Below are 16,350 nucleotides of genomic sequence, written 5' to 3' on the forward strand. Positions count from 1 at the left end.
AGCGGAGCTGCGGCGGCCGAGGAGCGCAGCCTCTGGGCACCATGGTGAGTCTCGGCCCCCGGGGGGCTTCGGGGACCCTCCGCCTCCCCCTCCTCCTCCTCCTCCTGGGGGGGATCGCCCCCTTCAGCCCCCCCCCCTCCCCTCTCCTCCCCCCCCCGCGGCCGATCCGGGCTGCCCCGCCGAGTTCCGCGGCCGGCTGGGGGGGTCTTCGGCGGAGAGGCATCGCTTCGCCCTCCAGGTGGGCAGCCCAGCGCCGGATCGGCCGGGTTTTGGCTTCGCTTCGCTTCCTGCTTGGCCGGCCGAGTAGAAAAAGTCTCTTGATTCGGATTCAGTGCTTCTCCGAGGCTTAGAGAAAGCTCCTCCGCTGCCCCCCCGCGGCTCTCCGCCCCCCCCGCCCCCCGGCTGTCTTTTGGCCGGCGCCGTCTGGTGCTCCAAGGGGCCCTTGAGGCCATCCAGCCCCACCCGCTGCTCAGGCTCGCTTTCGGCCAGCCGTTTGTCCCGGTTTCTGCAGAGACGGCGCGGGTCCCTTTCAGGGGCGCAGCCCCGTCGGGACTCCGTGGGAGACTAAAGAGCCCCGGAGACATTTGTGTTAAAGGGGCAGAGATGGGATTTGGGGGGGGGGGCGGAGACGGGGGTCGCCAGGCAGAGGAGGGCTCTGCAAAGAGCCGCTCTTGAGTCTCTGCTCACAATCAGAGACAAACGGGGGAGCCCACATGGTCGTACCAACCCAGCCACCAGCTCTGGTTTTCAGGGTGGCACCCAAGGTGAGATTTGCGGTACTGCATCGCACAGACACACAAACACACACACACACACACTCACACTCACAGAGAACCTGGTTGCAGCGAAGAAAGTGAGATTTCCACAACTATAGAGCGGATCAACCGGCTCTTTCCAATGTCAAATATTTGGGGCAACGTTCCCGTGATCCTTGGCCACCGATTATATATGGCAGAGGCTGATGGGATCGGCAGTCCCAAACTTCTGGATCGGGTGCTCAGTTTCCATCTTGGATTGGAGACTTTTCCACCCTCCAGGCCTGAATCTCTGCAATTGGGAGAGCTTGACTATTCCGGTTTTATCATTCAAGAGAAAGAGAGCAAAGGTTGCAGGGAAAGGAATGGCCTGGGGGTGGGGGGGGGGGTGGGGGTGGGGGTGGGGAGGGCAGGCGTTCTCCCCTCTCTAGGATAAGAATCTGCTCTCTTTGGCTCCCCCACCCCCACCCCAGACAGGCAAAGCCCTCGCTGTCTCTCAGTTCTGCAATTGGGGCAAATAAATAACAGTGACTGCAAGCATGTGCAGAGTGCTTTCCTGTCTCTGTGCAGCGAGAGGGTGCTTTCAGTTTAATCTGCAAAACCTTTGGGGCCTCCACAATCAAGAGAGAACCTGGTTTTTTTTTCAGATCATCTCACCTGCCTTGCCACTCTTTTCTATAAATATATAATTTCCAGAAGATTTGAATTTTTCTGCTTGGCGGGTGGGGGTGATGGGAGCTGTAGTCCCAAGAGGAAGGGGGCTGGCAGGGGTGCGAACCTCGCCCGGCTGGTTCTGTCCTCGAAAGGGGAAGCCTCTTCCCAGCGGCTGCTTGGCTAATGTTTAACTGCTGGCCAGGAGGGAGGTTGACACCGCCGGGCGCCTGCGCGTGACGCGCACCCGGTCCAGCCAGGTGGGGCCAAATTATACAGGACCAGGCATGAGAGGGAGATGGCCTGGAATGCCTGCCTGCCTGCCTGCCCACGGCTGACTCACGGCCTCCCTTCCGGGGCTCCTCACGGCCTCCGGTTGGGACACTGGCAGAAGCCGCTGATTCAGAAGGGCGAGGCTGGCAGGAGAGGCTTCACACGTGGTGGGAAGAGGCAGGCAGTATTGTTAGTCCTCCTGCTCCCTCCTTCCTTCCTTCCTTCCTTCCTTCTTTTCATCTCCTTCCTTCCTTCTTTCCTTCTTCCCTTCCTTCTTTTCATCACCTCCTTCCTCCCTTCCTTTCTCTTTTTATCATCTCCTTTCCTGTTTCCTTCCTTCTTTTCATCTCCTTCCTTCCCTCTTTCCTTCCATCCTTCCTTCCTTCTTTTCATCCTCCCTTCCTTCCTCAGCACCTACGATCTACCTGGCCACAGGGTTCTTGGGGAGGCAAAGGGGGTGCCTCCCATTCCCGCGTGGGGCATTGAAGTCAGACAGGGCTGTTTGCCCCTCCGTGATAGTGGCGCAGGGTGGAGTCTTGTTAGCACTGCAAATACACTTCGCATTCCTTTCCCTGGACTGGAATTTGGGGAAGGAGGTGCCAACCCTCTGAGCGTTCCTGCAACCAGGGTTGGAAAGCGGGTTAACCTGGCAAACCCCCCAGTGGGAACTGCTGCTGCTGCTGCCTTGGCAGATGTTTTGGGGGGGAGGGGGAGCAGGGGAGAGAGAAAAGGAGCCTGGGGTCTCCTAGGTCTCCGTCCCACCCTTCCCCAAAGCGGAGGGACCTCGGAGGCACCCAACCCAAATGAAGGAAGGAAAAGCCAGTTTCCCAACCAATAGGAGGATCTCTCCGCCCAGGTGACGCAGAGGCCCAGGTAACTCATCCCCAGCCTGGAGCCAAGAAACTCAGGATTTCTAAGGAAAGGAAAAAGGCAGAAACCTCTTTATCTCTCTGCTTATCTCTAACTGGCAATCCGGGCACTGGCAGAGCAGGCTGCCTTCGCCCAACTGGTTGGCCCTCTTAAACTCCTGGGCTTGGCTGGTCGTATCCCTCCTGGTTTCTGGGGGTGACACGCTAACCAGGAAGTGCCCCGACCGAGTAGGTTGTGCGAATGGACGCAGCCCAATTCCTTGTTAGGTGTGCAGTGTGAACGAAACCTCAGAGAGTGCCCAGGGTGGGGGGCGTTTAAGGCAATCGAAAGGAAAAATGAAATTATTTCACTGTAATTCTGTTTATGCTCGATTCAAGCTTTTCTCCTGCATTTGGTAACTTTCCAGAGGCTGCCCACTTCGCCCCCTCCTCCATTCCAGAGGGGGGGGGCATTTGAATTCGCCTCCTAAGGTTACTGTAGGGTGGAGATGGTGCCCCCCCTCTCTCTGCCAGTGGTTGCTCTCCACTCCGGGCACCCAAGAGTCAATTGGCCGGTCGAAGCGCCCGTCCGTCCAGCTTCTCCCCGGCTGGTCGCTTGGCAACTCCTAACCGGCATTGTCTTCCCAGCTTGGCTAGGAAGAAAGCTTAGCAACCAGCTTTTGGGAAAGTTTGCAAGACCAAGACGGGTGGTGATTTTTGGGGGGGGGAATCTGTCTCCAAAGGCCACCCAGATTTTATGGTGCAGGAGAGAAGGGCCGGCTCTCGATGTGGGGTGTAACGGGGCAAACACACCTCGATTCCCAGACACAAACCCCACCACAAAACGGCGGCGAGAGCAAACTTTGCAAAGTTTGGCTGTGCTGCCCACCCACCCACCCTCCCTCCCTCCCTCCCCTTCTTTCGCCTGCCCCAGCCGGCTCAGCCAAACCCTCTCGATCCGGCCTGGCGGTGCTAATGAAGGGCTGGTATTTTTAGCCAGTTTCTCCGCTCAAACCCAACAATTTCCGGGAAGGCTTTTCTTTCCCTCTCAGTTGGCAGAAAAGGTTCTTTTTAAAGTCCGAGTTGTTGGTGGGGTTTTTTTTGGTGGCTGCGGCTGTAATTTATTCTCAAACGTGGCTAAGATTTGTGAAGTGTTGCTTGGAAGTTTAAATGCCTTTCGATGGCTGGTGGCTACCGACAGCCCCATCTGGAGCTACCCCCAAAAAATTAGCCATAGGCATGGAGGCCGTGCCCCCTTAGCACCCCCCACCATATTCTGAAAACAAGCGTGGCTTGCAGGGCTGTGCAGCATGGGACTTCAGGCCTCGTGGCTGCTTGAGCGCCACGGATTTTCGCTTTTTAAAAGATTTTTTTTTTTTTGGAATGGGGCCGTTTCTTTCCTGGGCTCTCAAAGTGGTGCCCAGTCCCTTTCCAAAGGGAGAAAGGGGAGAAGCCCACCCCAAATCCCTCCTCCTCCTCCTCCTCGCAGGGCAGCAAAGAGCGATACCACTGGCAGATGCAGAACGTCAAGCAGAGCGGGGTGGATGACATGGTCCTCCTGCCGAAGATCCACGAAGACGCCATCGTGGAGAACCTGCGCAAGAGGTTCATGGACGACTACATTTTTGTATCCCTTTCTGGACTCCAGGAGAAGGAGGGGCTCTGTGGGCAGAATAAGCTAAACAGAGTGGGAAGGGACCCCGGAGGTCATCTAGTCCAACCCCCTGCTCACGCAGGAGAGCTCTACTAGGGATTCAAACCTCCGAACTGCCAGCCTTTCTGATCAACAAGCTCAGTGTCTTAGCCACTGAGCCACCTAAGAGTCAGGAGCACCTAGTGAGCACCAGCGAACGTGCTGGCAGGCGCCCATCGGGAGTGGGGTGGTAGAGCCTCCCTGTATAAGAGCAGTCTACCTCTGGAAGGGAGCCTCATGTGGGGACAGGGCGAGGCAGGCATTCAAGCCTCCCTTTTCCCAACCGGGACCCTCTGGGGTCCCCCTTTTCCGTGCCACCCCTTAACTTGGAACTGAAAAGACGTACATTGGGCCAGTCCTGATTTCGGTCAACCCCTTCAAGCAGCTGCCCTACTTCACTGACCGCGAGATCGACATGTACCAGGGGGCGGTGAGTGCGTGCGTGCGTAGCGGGGGGGGAAGCCCCGCTTTGCATCCATGTGGGGGCATCTTTGCTAATCCCAGAATGGTCCTGGGATTATGGGCCCCTGAACCACAAAGGTTCCAGTTTGGGTCCAGCTGGACTAGATGACCTCTAGTCACCCCCTGGCACCCCCTGTATCTCACACAGGCCCAGTACGAAAACCCTCCACACATCTACGCCCTGGCGGATCAGATGTACCGCAACATGTTGATCGACGGGGAGAACCAGTGTGTCATCATCAGGTGAGGCTGGGGGCTTCACTGGGAGCGGGAGAAGTTGGGGGTCTGTGGAAAGTTCATTCCAGGCCTGACTTTTCCCCCTCCCCACATTCCCTCCTAGTGGGGAGAGCGGAGCTGGCAAGACGGTGGCGGCCAAATACATCATGAGCTACGTCTCCAAGGTGTCCGGCGGAGGCCCCAGCGTTCAGGTGAGCACTTTGTCCTGGCATGAAATAACGCCCCCCCCCCGTTGCCCCCCCCCAGTCCAGGTCGCGTTGGGCTGGCAGTGGGCAAAAGGTCCTATAGGAAGGTGCCCCTTTTGGTCACGTGATGGAAGCTTGAAACTGGGAGGCTGGGAGTTCTAGTGCCACCTTGGGCATGAAAGCCAGCCGCATGACTTTGGTCCACCTCACAGGGTTGTTGTGGGGAAAATAGGAGGAGGAAAGACTTTGAGGTATGTTTGCTGCCTGCAGTTGTTTAAAAAAAATAATAAAAGGCGGGATAAAAATAAGTACGATAAATAATATTTCTTCCATTTCAGCATGTGAAAGATATTATCCTAAAATCTAACCCTCTCCTGGAGGCGTTTGGGAACGCAAAGACTGTGCGGAACAACAATTCCAGTCGATTTGTGAGTGCTGGCGGGGCCTGGGGAGATCCAGTGTGTGTACAACTTGCGCCTGGTGACTCCATTTCTGTGTCCTGGTGCTTTTCTTAGGAACAACGTGGAAGTTGTTTAAGCTTTGTCTTCTTTTAAGGCATTTTTTCTGTCCAAAATGCTTCTCTGGGATCTCCTGGTGGTGTCTCATTCAGGCCTGATCCTGAGGAGCTTGGATGAGTGCTGCCCCTTAGTGTCCAAAGGGACCGGTAAATGCCTCACTGATCCAAGCCCATCACCAATAATATTGAAAATTTAGGCAGGTGCCTGAGAACTAGGGATGTGCCCCAGAAAAGGAGCAGGGGGGAATTAGGGGGATGGGGTAAAAGGGGAAAATTTAGGACACCCCTCCTGTTTTGCCCCCCCCCCAGGGCAAATATTTTGAGATCCAATTCAGCCGCGGTGGGGAGCCGGACGGGGGCAAAATCTACAACTTCCTGCTGGAAAAATCCCGTGTGGTCAGCCAGAATTCTGGAGAGAGAAACTTCCACATCTATTACCAGGTGGGTGAATGGCCGAGGAAGGTCCCTGTGCCAGCAGACACCGACCCTGACCCTCTGGATGGGTCTGACTCCCAACCCCATCATCCCCACCCTTGCCCACAGCTGTCAGTCCTGGGAACTGTGCTGTAAACCAAGAGAGCAAAATTTTTGTCTTTCCTTGCGTGATCCCCAATGTGGCATTTTGAACCCGCTTCTTTGGCCCCCATTGTGTGAACGCAGCTGCTGGAGGGAGCCAGCCCGGAGCAGCGGGAGAATTTGGGGATCACCAGCCCGGATTACTACTACTACCTCAATCAGTCGGCGGCCTATAAGGTGGACGACATGAATGACCGGCAGGAATTTCAAGAGACTTTGGTAGGGACGCGGGCACCGAAGGGACTGTTTCCTTTTGCACACCCAACTTTTTGGAAAATGCACCCAGAATGAGAGGGTGGGGGGGGGAGAGCATGCCTCAACCCCTGGGTCTGCCATCCTAGACTACATCCCCCATAATTCCTGGTCACTTGCTAGCAGCCAATTCCTCGATGGCATTGTAGTCCTGCCAGGCTGCTCGGCTTCCGTCCCTGACATTGGAAGGTCAAAAAACAGATTTGAAAAGAAGCCTCTGTCCTGGATCAGCCGTGAATATTTCTCCTGTAAGACTTAACTCTGAGCCCCTCCTTCCTCTGGAGAGGCCTGGGGGCTCTGGGGCAGGAGGAAGGGACCCTCGGTTGGGCAGCGAAGCTGGCTTGGTTCCCAGGGAAAAAGAGACGGATGGGACATCACCGAGTCCCTTCGGTGTTGCTTTTGACTTTTGCCTCTTGCAGTTTTCTCCCCAGAAAAACTACCAAAGGGCCGGGGGGCTCCCAGGCTGCACTGAACAGACCCTGATTTTCCTTTTAGGGAGTAGATAGAGTTGGCAAATTTTCAAAACAAAGTTTATTGAAATGAACTGCCAGTTGAAGAAGAGTGGCTGAACCCATGGCTTCTGGGTTAGCTTCGCTCTTGCTGTGCCACAGGGAGCCCTGTTTACCCACAACTGATACCTTCCTCCTCCTTCTTTCCTTCTTCTTCCTCCTCCTCCTTTTCTTCCTCTTCCTTCTCCTCCTTCTTCCTCTTCTTCTTCTTCCTCCTCCTCCTCTTCCTCCTCCTCTTCTTCCTCCTCCTCCTCCTCCAGACAGCCATGGAGGTGATTGGCCTCTCGGAGGAAGAGCAGGCCCTGGTACTCCAGATTGTGGCTGGCATCCTGCACCTTGGCAACATCACTTTCCGGGAGTCAGGCAACTACGCCGTGGTGGAGAGTGCGGATTGTGAGTCTGGGCAGCGTGGCCGGCTTCAGCCGAGAGCGGTGGGTTTGGGGAGGGCAGGGGGCCACGGTTACTGTGTGATGGCCGAGGGAGCCGCAAGGCTTGTTTTCTGGGCTGGGGTGAAAATCAGGGAAACTCCGAAGGGAAGAAGCCGCCAGATTGAGCTGCTGCCCCGTCGGTCCTTCTCTGCAGTCCTGGCCTTCCCCTCCTACCTCTTGGCCATCGACCAGCAGCGCCTCCAGGAGAAACTGACCAGCCGCAAGATGGACAGCAAGTGGGGCGGCCGGCAGGAGGTCATCGATGTCACCCTCAACGTGGAACAGGCCAACTTCAGCCGCGATGCTCTTTCCAAAGTCCTCTACGCTCGCCTCTTCGACTTCCTGGTGGACGTGAGTGGCCAGCCGGATCCACACCCCGAGTGGGGTTTCTGAAGCCAGATGGAGGGAGTGGGGCAGATCTCAAGAGCCAGCGAGGAAAAGCTCAAACGCTACAGAAAGAGTCCACCGAGGGAAATAGGAAGTTTAAATAAAAATGAATGCAAACTGCTTTGGTAGCACAGCCAGGAGAACTCCTCATGGCCCACCCCTCATTCTTTCTTCCTTTTCTCTCTCCTCTCTTTCCCTGCTCTCTTCCTCTCTCTTCTTCTCCTCTTCCCAGGCTGTCAACAAAGCAATGGAAAAACAGCACCAGGAATACAATATTGGTGTCCTCGACATTTACGGCTTTGAAATTTTCCAGGTAATCCTGCAGCCCAAAATCCCCCATTCCTGGCTTCCTGCCAGGTGAAGGTGAGGCCTTCCCATCCCGGCCTCTTCCCTGGCACAAACTGTCAGTTGGAGTTGAGGGTTCATTAACCTCATGGATCCCATGGCCGCCACCGGTGGCAAACAGTCCGACTGGGCCAAATGTGATTTTTGAGAAAAATATCCACGATGCGTGGGAAAATGGAGAGGCATTCCATTCCTTTCTGTTTTAGCAAAAGGAACAAAAGCCTCTTTGGAAGGGAGTCTCCCCACAGTAGCTTTATAAGTTCAGTATTTCAGCCACTGTCGGGAAGCACCAAACGCTTCGTGGCTAAGATCTGGAAGGGCAGCTTTGCATTGAGCCTCGGAAATGATCCATAGCAGAATTTCGTAGATGGCCGGAGTGAGTGAACGGCCCAGGAAGCAGATCCTGAGAGACCGCCTGGCACCTCCTCTGGTTAAGCCTCGAAGGAATAAATGCCCAATAAAATGCGATGCCAATGTTTTGCACCGTTGCACATATTCGGGGGGGCTTAATTTCTGGGAGCCCCAAACCAGGCTGCGACGCTGAGCAATTCCCCCGCGTTGCCCCTGGCATGGCCGGCCTGACTTTCCGCTTCTCTCCTGCCAGAAAAATGGCTTTGAGCAATTCTGCATTAATTTTGTGAATGAAAAACTCCAGCAGATTTTCATCGAGTTGACCCTGAAGGCTGAGCAGGTGAGTCTCTCTCTCTCTCCCCCCCTCTCTCTCTCTTTCTCTCTCTTTCTCTCTCTTTCTCTCCCTCTCTCTCTCTCTCTCTCTCTCTCTCTTTTTGAAAACAGGAAACCTTTTTGCATTTTTAAAAATCGTGCCTTTGGGGCAAAAACCTGAAGCTTGGACAGGGCTGCGGTGTGGGAGTTGGGCGGCCATATAAATCTGTTTAATAATACATAACGAGAATTTTTCAGTGGGAAAGGATTGTTATTGGCTAAGTCAGATCGGCGAACTCGGAGCCAGAAAGTTCAAGGCTGAACTGAGTGTTTAATTCATCTTTAATTTTTGGCCCATTTCTCCTGATTTTCTCCCATTCCCTTTCCTCTCTGCAGGAGGAATACGTCCAAGAGGGCATCCGATGGAGCCCCATTGATTATTTCAACAACAAAGTTGTGTGTGACCTGATTGAGAACAAAGTGGTAAGCAAAAACCCTCCTTGGAAGGTAGACCTTATTTATTTAAAGAGCTACTTTATTTTATTTTATTTTTTAAAATTTGATAAATATAAAAAAAGGAAGAGGGTTCAGTTGTGCTGCGGTTGGGCCAAATGCAGAATGAGACAGGACGGGGGGTGGGGGGTGGAGGCAGAATTCTTTATTGCTTCTTATGTTTTATCTCCCTTTTCTCTTCCTTCCCAGAATCCCCCGGGGCTCATGAGCATCCTGGACGACGTCTGTGCCACCATGCACGCCAAAGGCGAGGGGGCCGACCACACCTTGCTGCAGAAGCTCCAGTCGGCGCTGGGCACGCACCCCCATTTCAACAGCTGGAACAAGGGCTTCATCATCCACCACTACGCAGGCAAGGTGAGGGCCTCGGGGACCCCAAAATCTAGCCCGTGGGGACACCCCCCCCTCCCCAAGGGCCACCTGGAATCCAAAGCCAACTTTTCTGGTTCCGCAGGTCTCCTATGACGTGGAAGGCTTCTGCGAACGCAACCGGGACGTCTTGTTCCCGGATCTGGTCGAGCTGATGCAGAGCAGTGAGATGTGAGGGCCCGGGGCTGTTGGTGGGGGATGGGCTACACGATCCGAAGACCCTCGAATGCCTCTCTTCCTCCCACCCACCCCATTTTCCTAAACCTCCCTTCTGCTCCAGTCTTTGTCTCTGTCCGAACAGCACCCAAGGGACTCGCTTTTGAAGCCGGTCTCTGCCCCCCCGAAAAAACTTTTAAAGAGTTGCTTTCCTCAATGAGGGGAGGGGGGAGAAAGTGTGGGAAAAACAAGTCGAGGGGATCCTTGGAGGGCTAATCAGGCCCCAAAGGAGAGGCCCCTCGTGGCTGTTGAGTGATGATGGCTCTCTCTCCCCTTCTCCCCTTCTCCTCCAGCCCCTTCATCCGGGACCTCTTCCCCGAGAGCCTCAGCACGGAGAAGAAGGGGCGCCCCACCACGGCAGGCAGCAAGATCAAGGTAAGGGGAGGGGGAGGGACTCACCCCAGCGGAGCAAGGAAGGGGAGCCCTTTAATGGCTTCAGAACTGCCTGAGAGAAAGGCAGGCACTTCCCCACCCACCCCCCCACCCCCCGGCTATTGGGGAATCTGTTTGCACATATGATGGTAACAGCAGATAGTTTTTTCCTTCCTTCCTTCCTTCCTTCCTTCCTTCCTTCCTTCCTTCCTTCCTTCCTTCCTTCCCTTTCTTTTCTCCAAAGAAACAAGCCAACAGCCTGGTCAGCACCCTGATGAAGTGTAGCCCTCATTACATCCGATGCATCAAACCGAACGAAACCAAGAAGTCCCGAGATTGGGAGGAGAGCCGGTAAGACAGCGGCCATGTTGGCCAGGCAATTCTGGGAGGTGAAGTCCACGCAACTTTAACTTCATAAGATTAGGAAACACTAATTTAGACAGAGCGCCCGCCCCCCCCGCCCCGCCCTCCATCAGGGACCCACAATTTGTGCCGGGGGTCATAGCAGCGCAGGGGTAGAGACCCTCCATTTCTGCCCCCTTCACAGGGTGAAGCACCAGGTGGAATATTTGGGGCTGCAAGAGAATATCCGGGTGCGCCGGGCTGGCTACGCTTATCGGCGAGTCTTCCAGAAGTTCCTCCAGAGGTGAGAGCTGCTTTCTGGCTTCCTGGCAGCCTTTCTTATCACACCCACACCCCCAACCCCCCCCCCCTGCTTTTTCAGCCCACCTGCTGGAGGTGGACCTGCCAGGCTCCACTGAGTAGGGCCCGGCTTGGAGACCCCTCCATCCTTCCGTCTCTCCCCTCCTCCTGCCCAGGTACGCCATCCTGACGCCCGAGACGTGGCCCTGCTGGCGTGGAGACGAGAGGCAGGGCGTGGTGCACCTGATGAAGTCAGTCAACATGGACCCTGACCAGTTCCAGCTGGGACGGACCAAGGTGTTCATCAAAGCCCCCGAATCGGTGAGTGCCAGGAGCCCCTCTGGGAATGCGGGCGGCCCGGTTCCCTTCCCCAAAAGGCAGAGGCCCCCTCTGGGGAGGGAGGGAGGGAAATGGGGATCGTCTCCCTTCGTGCCCGCTTGCCTGGCACTGAACGCTGCCCTTCCCCCGGGCTCCCCCTGCAGCTGTTCCTTCTGGAGGAGATGCGGGAACGGCGCTACGACGGCTTCGCCCGGGTGATCCAGAAGGCCTGGCGCAAACACGTGGCCGTCCGCAGGAACATGCAGATGAGAGAGGAAGGTGAGGGAGACCCCCGCCCGGCCAGACCTGCAGGCTCGGGCAGCGGAGTGGCAGGTGGAAAAGAGGGCGCTTTGGCTGGGCTGCAGCCCAGGACCCGTCTGGGAGCATCCCCTGCTACGTCCCCTGGCTTAAGGGGGATGAGCAATGGCTGAATCCCCCCTCCTCTCCCCCCTTTGGTGGAGAATTCAAAACTGGAGGTTTATTTGTTCAGTGCCAGGACTTGCCTCCAGAAGTTGCGAATGCTCCAACACTGGAAGTTTTTAAAAAGAAATTAGACAACCATTTGTCTGAAGTGGTAAAGGGGTTTCCTGTCTAAGCAGGGGGTTGGATTAGAATAGAATCTATTCTATTCTATTCTATTCTATTCTATTCTATTCTATTCTATTCTATTCTATTCTATTCATTTTTCCTGCCCGGGTGCAGTGACCAAGACGAGCCACCAGAGGGCAGCCTTTACCCACCCTTTGGAGAAGCCCATCCCTTCCTCCTGCAGAGGAAGAAGGGCCAAGGCTTCCTCTGAGCATGTGAAGAGGGACTCCTGCCTTCTACCCCATGCCAATTGCAGCCAGTTCTAACCGCGGTTTTTCCTCCCCCGCCCCCCCAAAGCCTCCAACCTCGTCCTCAACAAGAAGGAACGCCGTCGCAACAGCCTGAACCGCAACTTCATGGGCGACTACATCGGTCTGGACAACCACCCAGAACTCCGCCGGTTCCTGGGCCGCAGGGAGCGGGTGGACTTTGCCGACACCGTCACTAAGTACGACCGCCGCTTCAAGGTGAGGCGTGGCACTGCTGGATCTGGCCGTTTCCCTTCTCGATGGGCAATAAGATAGACCGTGCCTGCGGCTGGAGGTTCTACACCTTGGCTGAAGGCAGCCTTCTCTGGTCAAGATGACGATTTGGCCCTTTGGGGAGCTGCCCTCTGAGGTGTTGGGCAGAGAGGCACCTGCTGGGCACATCTGGGGAAACCCCTCCACCCCCCTGGGGCTCTGGCTGGCCGAGGTGCCAACCTTCCTGGGACTGAACCCTCTTGGGGGGCCTCTTGCAGACAGTCAAGCGGGACCTGATCCTCACCCCCAAATTCCTCTACCTGATCGGGCGGGAGAAGGTGAAGCAGGGTCCCGAGAAGGGAGCCATTAAGGAGGTCCTGAAGAGGCAGCTGGAGGTGGAGAGGATCCAGTCGGTTTCCCTCAGGTGAGCAGGGAGAATCCGGGAGGGGGGGGGGCTTCCCCAGGCAGAGAGAGGCTCTCCTAAGCAGTTGTCCTCTAAGGAGCCTGTGGGACTCCCTGCCACTTGAAATGGGGATTCCCAGACATTTGCAGATTCTTCGCTCTGGAGCCCATTTCCTCCCCTTCCGCCCTGCCAGTGTGATGCCCCCTTCCTGGTGCTTATGGGGAGGGGGGAGCAGTGCCAAGATGGACCCCCTCCTGACTATGCTCCCCTCCCTCCAACCCCCCCCCCCAGCACCCTGCAGGACGATTTCCTCATCCTTCATGAGTCCCAGTACGACACCGTGCTGGAGTCCGTCTTCAAGACCGAGTTGCTGAGTCTGCTCTTCAAGCGTTACGGAGAAAGGACCCAGAAGCAGCTGCCCATCAAGTTCGGCAACCAGTAGGCAGCAGCCTCCCTCTTTCCTGCTCTTAGGGACTCTGGGGTAGACTTCTCCTGCGCATGGAGGGTTTCCAGGCCCCGTTTCCAGCCCTGGTTAATCGTCACTGCAAATTTCTCCTTTGGGTGACTTCCTCAAGGAGACGGGAGGGCGGCGCTGTCTTTGGCCAACCTCCCTAAAATTAGGGATGGGGCACCATCAGGAGATCCCCTGACAAAAACATCCCAGGAGGCAGCGGTTGGAAGCTGCTTAGTACTGAGGATTTGAACCCAACCTTAACGGGGCAGCACCCCAATTTCTGACCCTTGCCTGCATCCCCACCAATTCCCTCTCTCTCTGCACGTTTTCCCCTCTCCCAGGCTGGAGTTCAAGGTGAAGAAGGACGGCTGGGGGCCCTGGGCAGCGGCCGGCTCCCGGCAGATCCAATTCCAGATCTGCCAGGGGGATCTGGCTCTCCTCCGCACCAATGGCAAAGTCCTGGTGGTCAGCATCGGGCCAGGCCTACCCCGCAATGCCCGTAAGTCAGGGACATGAGATGTGTTGGGGGATGGGGGGGATGCCGAGCCTGCGTATGTGGGGGAAGCCCAGCGAGACAGCAACAGGGTGCAAGGAATGTGCAGACACACGTTTTGCAAAAAAATTCAGGACCCATTTGCAGAATTTTCAGAACGTGTGTGCAAATTTTTTCCAGGAAGAATTTGCAAACTTTTCAGGAAGGATTTGCAAACTCTTCAGAACATATTTGCAAAATTTTCAGGCCCAAACCGGAAGGACACCAGGAAAAGCCGGCACTCAGCGGGAGGCCCTGCCCTGGGCTGGAATGCCCAGACCAGCACAGGTAACAAGAGTTGTGGCTGTATGCCAGGTTTTTGCTAATCCTGATTTGCAGAGTATCCTGATTCCCTGGCCTCTCTTAAGTCAGAATTTCCCAATCGGTATCTTTTGGAGAGATGACGGACCCTCAAATGATGCTTCTGGCTGTGAACTGGCCCCCACCAAGAAAGCCAAAAACTGCCCCCAGACGGCTGTCCCAACACGCCTCCAGAATGGCCGTCTAAAACTCGCTTCTCATGATCCAATTTGGCTGGGTGGAATTGCTGGGCCTTTTAAGCGGAAGGCGGCGGCTGACTTTCTCATTCTCTGCAGGGTCGGCGTGGAGCAGCCATGCCCGGGGAGCCAGGCCCTCCTTCCAGCAGCGTCACTCCATGACACGCCAGGGCAGCATGGAGCAGCCCAGCCTGCCGCGCCAGGGAGCCAGTCCGCGTGCCAAAGCCTTCCCTGCACCGCTTGACCTGGGCTTCATGGATGTCCCTGACCAAGGGGTGGCTGGGTAAGGAATTTTCCTGTTTTTCCCCCCCAAGAATCCTCTTTATTTTTCTCCGGCTGGCAGCGTTTCTCAACCTGGCCAACTCTTAAGATGGGTGGATTGCAACTCCCAGAATTCCCTAGCCAGCATAGCTGGCTAGGGAATTCTGGGAGTTGAAGTCCACCCATCTTAAGAGCTGAAAATCCACTTATTTTGAGGTTTGTTGCCTTCAAGGAAGGATTTCTCTTTGCTGGGTTTTTTTTTTTTTACACGAGTTGAGTGGGGACAGCCCTTTGCCACGTCACTCACGACTTTCTGCAGCTGGAAGGCTTATTCCCCTTTGGCGTGCATGGCCACAAGCTGCCAGGGAGCTGAGAACTGTCTTTTTTCCAGCCTTCGGCGCCACCTTAGCAAAGAAGCCAAACCCATCCCAGGAGGCGGCCGTGCCAAGCCCAGGCCCAAGCCCAAACCCCAGCCGTGCCTTCCCCGGTGCCGGGCTCTGTACGCCTATGACGCCCAGGACACGGACGAGCTGAGCTTCAACGCGAACGACCTCATCGAAATAATCAAGGAAGGTGAGGCTTTCCAGGGGGAATCCCCGAGGCCATCCATACGGCTGCTTTGCTCGGTGGGTCGGTCTGGAGGATCAGAGCCCTGAGGGAGAGGGGCTTCAGGGGTCTTCACGCTGGGATGGAGAAAGGGTCCAGTCCGTCCTAAGTTTTTCTCCCCTTTGCAGATCCGTCGGGATGGTGGGAGGGCCGCATTCGGGGCAAAGAAGGGCTGTTTCCAGGGAACTACGTGGAGAAGATCTGAGACGGAGCTGGCACTGCCCCTCTCCTGCACTGGCACCAGGGGCTGCCCCACAGCTTTCGCTTGGTGGCTGGAAAAGACCTGGAGTTTCCTGAAGGACGTTACCGGAGAGCAGCCGATACTCGCAGGAGAGCAAGGAAAGGCAGGACGCTGGCCTGCAGAAAATTGGTGCCACTTGGTTCCCTCTGAACGCGGCCAAGATAACCAGGCAGGAACGAGTCTGTTTGCTGCAGAGGAGAACGCCCATCTTGAGGCCCTAAAAGCCACATCAACAGATGCCAACCTGGTGGACCTTTAATGCGGGCAGAGGGGGGAAAAATGGGTAGCCGGGAAAGAAAGGGAGAACTCCAAATGTTTTAAAGGCAGAAAAAATAATGGACTTTTAGAATTTTCAAAAGCTTCCAGCCGACGTGGCCAAGCCTCAAAACTTCTGTCTTGCTGCGACGGGAGGGCCTGGGGCCACATCCGTTTGCTGCCGACTTGTGTGAATCCAGTCTTCCGAAAGAAAAGCCCCTCGGATGGGGGTGGGAGGGGGGAAATGTTAAAATTTGCGGGCGGCACAGGAAAAGTAGAAAAAAAGCGAGAAATAAATTATGTACATGGAGGCCCCTTCTGAAAATGGACTTTATTTGTTGCCGCAGATTTTTTTTTTTTCCTTTTCTTTTTCTTAAAAAAAAAAATTACCTCGTGTTCCGTTCTCATGATTGGCATCGGGGGTGAGGGTTTCTGCCGACAGACCGTGATTAAGGAAGCAGACTGGGTTAGCCCAAGGCGTGTGTGAAATTTACTGGCCCAAACCTGGAGCTCTGCCACTGCAAAGGAGCCACGACTGGCTCAGACGGAGAAGCCGCGTGTTTGGCCCCCGGGGAAAAAGCCACGATACGGAGGGAAGTCTACGAGAGAGTAAGAGCTTCTGAGAGGGCCTTTCCCCAGACTCTGGGGAGGGGACAGGAAAACTCACCCCAAGGAGGCCTAAAGACCACCAGCCTCTGGCCTGCCAGAGCTGCCCAGCAAGAAAATTTTATTTTGCACAATTCCCTAGTCCGGGAGCACTGATTTAACATGGACCTAACTAAGCAAATGATAATAAAAACCTAATTTTAACCCATCTTTTTTCTTTTAAAAAAACCAAGCA

The 16,350-nt window shown here is 55.4% G+C and overlaps 1 protein-coding gene across 1 annotated transcript; it reads left to right on the top strand.

The window, feature by feature from the left end:
- Positions 1-713: 713 nt before the first annotated feature.
- LOC139322289 (unconventional myosin-Ie-like) lies at positions 714-15,884 on the top strand. The gene is made up of 28 exons (XM_070951343.1): positions 714-764; positions 4,017-4,154; positions 4,561-4,650; positions 4,831-4,925; positions 5,023-5,110; positions 5,443-5,532; positions 5,931-6,062; positions 6,282-6,416; positions 7,219-7,351; positions 7,541-7,737; positions 8,006-8,086; positions 8,723-8,809; positions 9,178-9,264; positions 9,484-9,651; positions 9,749-9,834; positions 10,173-10,254; positions 10,496-10,602; positions 10,799-10,897; positions 11,070-11,214; positions 11,376-11,490; positions 12,097-12,266; positions 12,539-12,684; positions 12,955-13,101; positions 13,459-13,616; positions 13,857-13,937; positions 14,246-14,429; positions 14,799-14,980; positions 15,142-15,884. Exons 1-28 carry the CDS (start codon positions 714-716, stop codon positions 15,216-15,218), a joined length of 3,351 nt encoding a protein of 1,116 aa, XP_070807444.1. The 3' UTR covers positions 15,219-15,884.
- Positions 15,885-16,350: the final 466 nt, after the last annotated feature.

Source organism: Pituophis catenifer, unplaced genomic scaffold, assembly GCF_029215685.1.
Source record: "Pituophis catenifer annectens isolate HBS135680 unplaced genomic scaffold, rPitCat1.0.hap2 SCAF_10, whole genome shotgun sequence".
In the NCBI taxonomy this organism is placed as follows: Eukaryota; Metazoa; Chordata; class Lepidosauria; order Squamata; family Colubridae; genus Pituophis; species Pituophis catenifer.